Source organism: Oncorhynchus nerka, linkage group LG18, assembly GCF_034236695.1.
Source record: "Oncorhynchus nerka isolate Pitt River linkage group LG18, Oner_Uvic_2.0, whole genome shotgun sequence".
Lineage (NCBI taxonomy): Eukaryota > Metazoa > Chordata > Actinopteri > Salmoniformes > Salmonidae > Oncorhynchus > Oncorhynchus nerka.
The window spans coordinates 70560231-70572444 of NC_088413.1; the positions used below are offsets into that span (position 1 = coordinate 70560231).

At 46.1% G+C, this 12214-nt stretch overlaps 1 protein-coding gene across 1 annotated transcript; it reads left to right on the forward strand.

The window, feature by feature from the left end:
* The first annotated feature begins 6244 nt into the window (after positions 1 to 6244).
* On the forward strand, positions 6245 to 11475 carry LOC135561641 (uncharacterized). The gene is made up of 4 exons (XM_065003363.1): positions 6245 to 6255; positions 6397 to 6777; positions 6825 to 7210; positions 11444 to 11475. Exons 1-4 carry the CDS (start codon positions 6245 to 6247, stop codon positions 11473 to 11475), a joined length of 810 nt encoding a protein of 269 aa, XP_064859435.1.
* Positions 11476 to 12214: the final 739 nt, after the last annotated feature.

A 12214-nucleotide genomic window follows, 5' to 3' on the forward strand; every position in this document is an offset into this window, starting at 1 on the left:
ATACTGTACATTTAGACACAGTAGGAGTCTTTAAACAGCATATTAATCATAGGTTCATAAAGAGTTCTTTTAGATATGCCACTGCGATGCCAACGCCAAGGCATTCCAAAAAGGATAAATATTTTTATAGACTATGAGCTTTTAACACACCATAACTGAGTCATTTTACACAATGTGCTTTCCAAGTTTGTGTCTGGAGATGTATAGGCCTTAGATTTTTGCTTCAACGGAGAAGTTGTAATAGGTCTTGTTTTAAGTGGTGTAACGAGGAGTTGAAATAGGTCTTGTTTTATGTTGTGTAACGAGGAGTTGTAATAGGCCAATGACAGAGAATGTTTTTATATGTGTTCAAAAGTAATAGCAAAATCAAATACATGGTATAGTGGGGATTTACACATTCATATACAGTGCATTCGGAAAGTATTCAGACCCCTTCCTTTTTCCACATTTTGGTAAGTTAAACTCTTATTCTAAAATGAATAAAATAATTTTTATTCCTCATCAATCTACACATAATACCACATAATTACAAAGCGAAAACAAGTTTTTAGAAATGTTAGCAAATGTATATAAACATGTTTTTAAAAGAAATACCTTATTTACATAAGAATTCAGATCCTTTGCTATGAGACTAGAAATTGAGCTCAGGTGCAGCCTGTTTTCATTCATCATCCTTGAGATGTTTCTACAACTTGATTGGAGTCCACCTGTGGTAAATTCAATTGATTGGGCATGATTTGGAAAGGCAAACATCTGTCTATATAGGGTGCCACAGTTGACAGTGCATGTCAGAGCAAAAAAACAAGCCATGAGGTCAAAGGAATTGTCCGTAGAGCTCCGAGACCGGATTGTGTCGAGGCACAGATCTGGGGAAGGGTACCAAAATATGGCCGGGCTGGCTGCCCGGCCAAACTGAGCAATCGGGGGAGAAGGGCCTTGGTCAAGGAGGTGACCAAGAACCCGATGGTCACTCTGACAGAGCTGCAGAGTTCCTATGTGGAGCTGGGTGAACCTTCCAGAAGGACAACCATCTCTGTAGCACTCCACCAATCAGGACTTTATGTTAGAGTGTCCAGACGATTTGCCACACGCGACAGCCCGCTTTGAGTTGTCAAAAGGCACCTAAAAGACTCTCAGACCATGAGAAACAAGATTTTCTGGTCTGATGAAACCAAGATTGAACTCTTTGGCCTGAACGCCAAGCGTCACATCTGGAGAAAACCTGGCACCATCCCTACGATGAAGCATGGTGGTGGCAGCATCATGCTGTGGGTATATTTTTCAACGGCAGGGACTGGGAGTCTAGTCAGGATCGAGGGAAAGATGAACAGAGCAAAGTATAGAGGGATCCTTAATGAAAACCTGCTCCTGGGAGCTCAGGACCTCAGACAGGGGCTAAGGTTCACCTTCCGACAGGACACAGACAAGCACACAGACAAGACAATGCAGGAGTGGCTTTGGCACTAGTCTCTGGATGTCCTTGAGTGGCCCAGCCAGATCCTGTACTTGAACATCTCTGGAGACACCTGAAAAAAGCTGTGCAGCATTTGTCCCCATCTAACCTGACAGAGCTTGAGAGGATCTGCAGAGAATAATGGGAGAATCTCCCAAAATACAAGTGTGCCAAGCTTGTGGCGTCATACCCAAGAAGACTCGAGGCTGTAATCACTGCCAAAGGTGCTTCAACAAAGTACTGAGGGAAGGTTCTGTATACTTATGTACAGTTGAAGTCAGAGGTTTACATACACTTACAGTTCAAATAAAATCTAAATACTTTATATAGCGCTTCTTACATCAGCTGATGTCACAAAGTGCTGTACAGAAACCCAGCCTAAAACCCCAAACAGCAAGCAATGCAGGTGTAGAAGAACGGTGGCTAGGAAAAACTCCCTAGAAAGGACAGAACCAAGGAAGAAACCTAGAGAGTAACAAGGCTATGAGGGGTGGCCAGTCCTCTTCTGGCTGTGCCGGGTGAGGATTATCACAGAACATGGCCAAGATGTTCAAATGTTCATAGATGACCAGCAGGGTCAAATAAAAATAATCACAGTAGTTGACGATGGTGCAACAGGTCAGCACCTCAGGAGTAAATGTCAGTTGGCTTTTCATACCCGATCATTCAGAGTATCTCTACCGCTCCTGCTGTCTCTAGAGAGTTGAAAACAGCAGGTCTGCGACAGGTAGCACATCTGGTGAACAGCTCAGGGTTCCATAGCCGCAGGTAGAACAGTTGAAACTGGAGCATCAGCACGGCCAGGTGGACTGGGGACAGCAAGGAGTCATCAGACCAGGTAGTCCTGAGGCATGGTCCTAGGGCTCAGGTCCTCCGAGAGAGAGAAAGAAGGAGAGAAGGAGAAAAAGAGAAAAAAAGAGAGAAAAAGAGAGAAAGAAAGAGAATTAGAGAGAGCATACTTAAATTCACACAGGACACCGGATAAGACAGGAGAAATACTTCAGATATAACAGACTGACCCTAGCCCCCGACACATAAACTACTGCAGCATAAATACTGGAGGTTGAGACAGGAGGGGTCAGGAGACACTGTGGCCCCATCCGACAATACCCAGGGCCAAACAGGCAGGATATAACCCCACCCACTTTGCCAAAGCACAGCCCCCACACCACTAGCGGGATATCTTCAACCATCAATTTACCATCCTGAGACAAGGCCGAGTATAGCCCACAAAGATCTCCGCCACGGCACAACCCAAAGGGGGGTGCCAACCCGAACAGGAAGATCACATCAGTGACTCAACCCACTCAAGTGACGCACCCCTCCTAGGGACGGCATGGAAGAGCACCAGTAAGCCAGTGACTCAGCCCCTGTAATAGGGTTAGAGGCAGAAAATCCCAGTGGAGAGAGGGGAACCGGCCAGGCAGAGACATTAAGGGCTGGTTCGTTGCTCCAGTGCCTTTCCGTTCACCTTCACACTCCTGGGCCAGACTACACTCAATCAGAGGACCTACTGAAGAGATGAGTCTTCAATTAAGACTTAAAGGTTGAGACCAAGTCTGCGTCTCTCACATGGGTATGCAGACCATTCTATAGGAGAAAGCCTTGCCTCCAGCTGTTTGCTTAGAAATTCTAGGGACAGTAAGGAGGCCTGTGTCTTGTGACCATACCGTACGTGTAGGTATGTCATTATTTATTATTATTTGTCATTATTGATCACAATCTATTATGTGTAGATTGATGAGGAAAAATGTGCTTTCATCAATTTTAGAATAAGGTTGTAACGTATAACAAAAGCAACTCCCCCCATTCATTAGTACAGGCCACTGAGGTGTCATTTTTGTCAGGCTGTCGCTTCAGCCAACTGTGACACTTTCAGCACTTGCCTCGCATTTGATGTGCATTATAATGGCGTGGACATGGACATTCTTTATGTATGTGGCGTAGCAGCCATTCTCCAATGTTCCAAATGTGCCTGAAATACTGCCACGAGACTACAGGGCTAGCAGGAATGACAGCGGCTGCATTTCATACGAATGGGGCTGAATACGTAATGTACACCGTTGTCTGCATGAACCCTTTCTCATGCTAATAGGAACCTTTCTGCAGATATCTCCAAAGTATGTGTGATGTCGAGCCCAATGACAGTCAGTTAATGTGAGAGAAGAGAAGAGAGAAAAAAACGAAAATGCCCAGTAAAATCATCACCACCTTCAATCCTCTGTATAATCAAGGCATTAGACAAAACATCTTTAAATATACTTCAGTTTTGTTTGGCAAGTCGAAAAGGGATCTTAGTTCCAAGTTGCCGTCAGCCTATGATCACAACTTTCCAGAAAATCATAGCAAAAGTACTGTAAGGTTATTTATGGTTGTACAGGGCTGGGCCCAGACAGAACTCCTGGACAACACGTATGGCAGAGCCATCAGTAGCTGTGATTAACATGTCTGAGAATAAAACCGCTGTAAGAAGGAGGACTGGCTCTCGAGGTAAATCGAGTCCAGGCATTAAATCCCAATCCATTTAATTGTATGGCCGAGAGGTATAGGCACTAACTACTGTTGGGGAGACAGATGAAATGCTCATTTATGTTCTCTTAACATAAATGTTTTACAATTCCCCTTAGCTTAGGTGCACGTTTCAGTGATCGAGAACACACTTTCGACTAAAATGCAAATACAAAATGACTTTTTACGAGCATATCGTCTAAGTTAGTTAAGCATGCTAACTTTTATTTGTCTTCATGTACTGTACATATTGCAAATCACTAGACACATGCATTGAATATGTTTACGGTCTGTATGCTCCTGTGCAATGTTTTTTTGATTGTTTCTGTCTTCAAATCTATTATTACCTATGTTGTGTTTATGCGAACTCTGTATGTGATTGAATGATTTGTATCGTGTTTGTGTGGAGGATGCTGCTACAGTAACAATGAATTAGGATTTAAATGACTGAATAAACTGAGTGTCCCACATAACGGCCTTGTTTGCTGTCTTCTTGTAGTTTCACAGTGTGCTCTGGGCTGTGGTGACCTCTCCCCTACTGTGGACAGGGATCTGTGGTCAGGCCTCAAGGTTTAGGGTTTCAGCCACTGTCCTTAGCACTGTTTACTCTCCAGCCTGTCGCTGATGCTAAGGCAACACTAGCTAGATTTGGGCTTCTAGATTCAAGCCACTCATTCCACACCAGTTTTATCTGATTGGATTGGATTGTGTGAAAAGGCCAGCTTTCCACTGACATAAATGTGTTTTCACTCCCTGAGTTAAAGGGGTATTCATATAAAGGCCAGGGTAGGGTTGTTGAATAACTCTGCACGCCCTCTGCACTTTGCCATTAACAACCTCCAGACCAGCCTGGTCTCAGACTAGACATAACATAGTAAATGTGTATCTGGGACACTCAAATTAATATTATATGTTACGTTTGGTATGGTTAAATAAGACAGATGGTTACTTAATTAAGGCAAAAACAAAAGTGGGTTGGTTGATCGGGGCAGATGGGTGGACATATAACTCTAACTTCTAGCATCCCAAAGGTGCTAGACTTTAACATTTGATCTAATTAGAAACTTTTCATCTACTTACTACTTTTTAGCTACTTTGCAACTACTTAGCTTGTTAGCTAACCTTTCCCCTAACCCTAACCTTAACCCTTTAATCTAACTCCTAAACTAAACCTTAACTCCTAGCCTTGCTAACGTTAGCCAGCTAGCTAACGTTATCCACCAAACTAGAATTCGTAAAATATTATATGTTTTGCAAATTCGGAACATTTAGTACGAATTGTAATTCATAACATATCATATGAAATTGGTGATCCATCCACAAATTAATATATAACATATCATACTAATGTGTCTCGGATTTAGTGTCACAGATTTAGATACAGAATTATACTAAATACTCTGAGACCAGGTTGTCTAGACATACTCTAGTAATGGAGAATAGATATCCCCTACAGAGGCTCAGTGAGTGTAATTATGTTATTCAATAAAGCCCTGTTCTAAAAATGAGTTCGACATCCAATTTTGGCCTAAAGTTTCAGATACAAGTCCATTATTTGCCCTTGGACAAAACATTGGATATGGCTGGACCTTGTATTGATTAATACTGAATTGTATAACAAATAATTGATTGTTTGCACACATGCCAATAAGGCTAAAGACAAATATTACCATCCGGTATTTCCAATAAGGGGGAGTAGGCTGCATTTGCTACTCATGTATTTTCCAACTTAACGCCCGAGGAGGGGGAAAAAAAAATTCTCTCTGAGGAATCATCCATTGGCTGCAGAGAGAGGTGAGAGAGCCTTTAACACACATTTTAGTGACCTATTAAGAGCATTACTAGATCCCTGTCCACATTGTTCCTCAGTCCCGGTAATCTGGTCTATCCTCTTAAAAGAGGAATTGATTGAAATAATTGATCTGCTCAGGGATGGCAGATACAGACCCATAATTATCTCAGCATTCACGTATGAAATGTCTGAGGGGGATCTTCTGGTTGTGTGATGCTCCTCTTGCAATAGAGGACTCAGGGCCAGCCCTGATGTTTGACAGTGGACAGAATAGTGTGAGAGAGAAAAGTGGGGATGACTTCTCATCAATTCCACAGGCCAAAATACTGGATGAAAAATATATACATTATATATATATATATATATATATATTATATATATATATATATATATATATATATATATATATGTCACATATACTAGATAGGTGCAGTGGAGATTGTTAGGATTTTGTGACATTTTACATAAATATTTCTATATAGCAGTGCCCCATGTTCTTAAGGTAAACCGGCTGCTTGACACATTTTAGCCAGTTTATTACATAGCTGGCTATGAGTTAGACATCATCTTAAACAGTGGTTCCCAACCCTGGTCCTCCAGATATCCAACCCTGGTCTCCATACGTCCAACCCTGGTCCTCCAGATGCCAAACCCTGGTCCTCCAGTACGCCCAACCCTGGTCCTCCAGTACGCCCAACCCTGGTCCTCCAGATATCCAACCCTGGTCTCCATACGTCCAACCCTGGTCCTCCAGACGCCCAACCCTGGTCCTCCAGATGCCAAACCCTGGTCCTCCAGTACGCCCAACCCTGGTCCTCCAGTACGCCCAACCCTCGTCCTCCAGACGTCAAACCCTGGTCCTCCAGTACGCCCAACCCTGGTCCTCCAGTACACCCAACCCTGGTCCTCCAGACGCCAAATCCTGGTCCTCCAGTACGCCCAACCCTCGTCCTCCAGACGTCAAACCCTGGTCCTCCAGTACGCCCAACCCTGGTCCTCCAGTACGCCCAACCCTGGTCCTCCAGTACGCCCAACCCTGGTCCTCCAGTACACCCAACCCTGGTCCTCCAGACGCCAAACCCTGGTCCTCCAGTACGCCCAACCCTGGTCCTCCAGTACGCCCAACCCTCGTCCTCCAGTACGACCAACCCTGGTCCTCCAGTACGCCCAACCCTCGTCCTCCAGTACGCCCAACCCTGGTCCTCCAGACGCCAAACCCTGGTCCTCCAGTACGCCCAACCCTGGTCCTCCAGTACGCCCAACCCTCGTCCTCCAGACGTCAAACCCTGGTCCTCCAGTACGCCCAACCCTGGTCCTCCAGTACGCCCAACCCTGGTCCTCCAGTACACCCAACCCTGGTCCTCCAGACGCCAAACCCTGGTCCTCCAGTACGCCCAACCCTGGTCCTCCAGTACGCCCAACCCTCGTCCTCCAGTACGCCCAACCCTGGTCCTCCAGTACGCCCAACCCTGGTCCTCCAGTACGCCCAACAATACAAATGTTGTTGTAAGTCGCTCTGGATAAGAGCGTCTGCTAAATGACTTAAATGTAAATGTAATGTAAATGTAAACCCTGGGAAACACTGATCTAAAACAAGAAGAATTCACACATCCATATTTACCCCAGCCTTTCAAACAACTGATTCAGATTTATATCAGACAATCGATTTCCTCATATACATACATCCTAATCCATCATCAGGCTACCACAGAAGATGCATGATGGATTAGTTTCTACACCCCACCGCAAGCAAATGATGGGGGGCGGACGATTGGTGCCATGATGACCTAAAAAGCAGCTGTGCCATGGAGGATTAGGACCTTGCTTAGCCTTACTCAGCTGGACCATTTCCATGACAGTGAGCTGCGGCTTCGGCTTAGCAAGACACCACTGTTTATGCTTTTTGTTGGAGAAGTCAGATTCCTTCACTCTGACAGATGGCCCTTCAGCCCACAAAGTGCAGTGTTTAGACTTAGCTCCGCTCTGGGGCAAGGCAAAAGGCTCTGATGACACAGCACTCGACAAACAACTCCCATTGCAGAGGTGGCAGGTTAGGCAGGATGGACTGCGGAGGAGGAGAGAGGCAGTATACGAGAGAGAGAGAGAGAGGGAGAGAGAGAGAGAGAGCGAGAGAGAGAGGGAGAGAGAAGAGAGAGAGAGAGAGAGAGAGAGAGAGGGAGAGAGGGAGGGAGGGAGGGAGAGAGAGAGAGAGAGAGAGAGAGAGAGAGAGAGAGAGAGAGAGAGAGAGAGCGAGAGAGAGAGGGAGAGAGAAGAGAGAGAGAGAGAGAGCGAGAGAGAGAGGGAGAGAGAAGAGAGAGAGAGAGAGAGAGAGAGAGAGAGGGAGAGAGAGAGAGCGAGAGAGAGAGATGGGAAAATGGGACACCGAGATAACAACGGGACTAAAACACCAGTTAGCTGTCTACGATTCCACATACAACTCAATTTACACCGCCCTGGTTCGAAATGTGAGTCATAAGTTTGACCGTGCTTCAACCCATCCAACTCCCCTCCCCTGAATCAATACTGTCCAAGAGAGATTGAGAGATCCGGTTCAAGGCCCTGTTGATTGTTATATTCAGTCATTGGAAGTGTAAAGAGATGTCTTCATGGGCAATCAGCCAAAAAATATTTAGCATTGATAGGGTAGACAGTAGAGTGAAAAGGACCAGCTGCTCCGGAGAATTAGCCTGGCCGCATCTGATCCAACACAAACTGCTTACTCTCAGAAAGAGGAGGGTTGGAGAAAAAAATATGAGCTTGACCCAGATTGACCCCAGACACAAAGCGAGAGAGGCTAACCCTAACCCTGGAGGCGGTGAATGAATTTCAGCCTCCTAAGCCTGATACAGCACATGTAAGAGCAGTTAGCAGTGAGTTAGCAATGCAGGCAAGTGCTAGGCACACAGCAAACAAACACTTGAGGAACATTGAGGGATCACCAGGAATATGACTTGCCCGAAGCGGATCCTGTGTTCTACCTTCAACCCAGGACAACGGAATGGATCCCAGCCTGCGACCCAAAAAGAGGGAAACGTAGCGGTCTTCTGGTCAGGCTCCGGAGACGGGCACATCGCGCACCACTCCCTAGCATACTACTCGCCAATGTCCAGTCTCTTGACAACAAGGTTGATGAAATCCGAGCAAGGGTAGCATTCCAGTGGGACACCAGAGACTGTAACGTTCTTTGCTTCACGGAAACATGGCTCACTCGAGAGACGCTAATGGAATCGGTGCAGCCAGCTGGTTTCTTCATGCATCGCACCGACAGAAACAAACATCTTTCTGGTAAGAAGAGGGTCAGGGGCGTATGCCTTATGATTAACGAGACGTGGTGTGACCACGACAACATACAGGAACTCAAGTCCTTCTGTTCACCTGACTTAGAATTCCTCACAATCAAATGTCGTCCGCATTATCTACCAAGGGAATTCTCTTCGATTATAATCACAGCCGTATATATTCACCCCCAAGCAGACACATCGAAGGCCCTGAACAAACTTTATTTGACTCTTTGCAAACTGGAAACCACATATCCTGAGGCTGCATTCATTGTAGCTGGGGATTTTAACAAGGCTAATCTGAAAACAAGACTCCCAAAATTGTATCAGCATATCGATTGCGCAACGAGGGCTGGTAAAACCTTGGATCATTGCTATTCTAACTTCCGCGACGCATATAAAGCCCTCCCCCGCCCTCCTTTCGGAAAAGCTGCCCATGACTCCATTTTGTTGCTCCCTGCCTACAGACAGAAACTAAAACAAGAAGCTCCCGCGCTCAGGTCTGTTCAACGTGCGCTCCAAGACTGCTTCGGTCACGTGGACTGGGATATGTTCCGCATTGCGTCCAACAACAACATTGACGAATATGCTGATTCGGTGAGCGAGTTCATCAGAAAGTGCATTGATGATGTCGTTCCCATAGCAACGATTAAAACATTCCCAAACCAGAAACTGTGGATTGATGGCAGCATTCGTGTGAATCTGAAAGCGCGAACCACTGCTTTTCACCAGGAAAAGGTGATCGGAAACATGACCGAATACAAACAGTGTAGCTATTCCCCCCCGAAAGGCAATCAAACAAGCTAAGCGTCAGTATAGAGACAAAGTAGAGTCACAATTCAACGGCTCAGGCACAAGAGGTATGTGGCAGGGTCTACAGTCAATCACGGATTACAAAAAGAAAACCGTCCCCGTCACGGACCAGGATGTCTTGCTCCCAGGCAGACTAAATAACTTTTTTGCCCGCTTTGAGGACAATACAGTGTCACTGACACGGCCTGCAACCAAAACCTGCGGACTCTCCTTCACTGCAGCAGATGTGAGGAAAACATTTAAACGTGTTAACCCTCGCAAGGCTGCAGGCCCAGACGGCCTCCCCAGCCGCGTCCTCAGAGCATGCGCAGACCAGCTGGCTGGTGTGTTTACGGACATATTCAATCAAACCTTATCCCAGTCTGCTGTTCCCACATGCTTCAAGAGGGCCACCATTGTCCCTGTTCCCAAGAAAGCTAAGGTAACTGAGCTAAACGACTACTGCCCCGTAGCACTCACCTCCGTCATCATGAAGTGCTTTGAGAGACTAGTCAAGGACCATATCACCTCCACCCTACCTGACACCCTAGACCCACTCCAATTTGCTTACCGCCCAAATAGGTCCACAGACGATGCAATCTCAACCACACTGCACACTGCCCTAACCCATCTGGACAAGAGGAATACCTATGTAAGAATGCTGTTCATCGACTACAGCTCAGCATTTAACACCATAGTACCCTCCAAACTCGACCCCGCCCTGTGCAACTGGGTACTGGACTTCCTGACGGGCCGCTCCCAGGTGGTGAGGGGCCCCACAAGGGTGCATTCTGAGCCCTCTCCTGTACTCCCTCCCTTAATATAATGTTTACATACCCTACATTACTCGTCTCATATGTATATGTATATACTGTACCCTATATCATCTACTGAATCTTTATGTAATACATGTAACACTAGCCACTTTAAACTATGCCACTTTGTTTACATACCCTACATTACTCATCTCATATGTATATACTGTACTCGATACCATCTACTGCATCTTGCCTATGCCGTTCTGTACCATCGCTCATTCATATATCTTTATGTACATATTATTTATCCCTTCACACTTGTGTGTATAAGGTAGTAGTTTTGGAATTGTTAGGTTAGATTACTCGTTGGTTATTACTGCATTGTCAGAACTAGAAGCACAAGCATTTCGCTACACTCGCATTAACATCTGCTAACCATGTGTATGTGACAAATACATTTGATTTGATTTGATTTTGAGCTTGTGGCAAGTGGAGAGAAGCCAATGACACAGGACAGGGGTGATATGTGTCACACACACAAACACACACATGCAAATACACGCACACACACTCACACACGCGCACACTCACACACACACGCGCACACTCACACACACACACACGCAAGCATGCACACACACACACACACACACACACACACACACACACACACACACACACACACATACACACACACACAATGGTCTTCATTCAGCAAACAAGTCTTTCATTAGCAAAGAAAAAACTCCTCTCCCACATCAACACATCCCAGAGAAAATAGATAGTGAGAATACCGTCTTCTCAAAGACTGAAATAATTTACACAGTGTGGGCGTTATTCAGTTGTGTTTCCCTGGTTGCAGGCTTCAAACCCACACTGTTGGAGGAACGCTAAATTGGCCTCTCGCACTGTATAGATTTCCCATCACTAGCCAAGATCTAAAGAAGACACAGAGTGGAGAGGAGAGGCAGAGGCAGAGGCAGAGGCAGTGGCAGAGGCAGTGGCAGAGGCAGTGGCAGAGGCAGTGGCAGAGGAGAGGAGAGGAGAGGAGAGGAGAGGAGAGGAGAGGAGAGGGAGAGGAGAGGAGAGGGAGAGGAGAGGAGAGGAGAGGAGAGGAGAGGAGGCAGAGGCAGAGGAGAGAACAAGAGAGGAGATAAAAAGAGTGGAGAGGGAGAGGGAGAGGAGATGCAGGAGGGAAAGGAGAGGGAGAGTAGAGGAAATGTAGAGGAGAGGCAGAGGCAGAGGAGAGGAAGCAAAGAGGGAGAGGAGAGGGAGAAGAATGGGATCGGAAAGTAGAGGGACAGGGAGAGAAGATGGAGAAGATATGGAGAAGAGGGGGAGGGGAGGGGAGAAGAAGGGGAGAGGAAGAGAGAAAGGGAGAGGGATAGGCAGAGGGAGAGAAAAGGCAGGGGAGAGGAGAAGAGAAGAAAGGAGAAGGACAGTGAGAGGTAGAAGAGAGGGAAAGGAGAGGGAGAAGAGAGTGATAAGTGAGGGATATGAGAGGCAGAGGAGAAGAGAGGAGAAGATAGGAGAGGCAGAGGAGAGGAGTGGAAAGGAAGAAGAGAGGGAGAGAGAAAAGGAGAGGCAGAGGAGAGGGTGAGGAGAGGAGAGAAGAAGATGAAGAGGGAGAGGG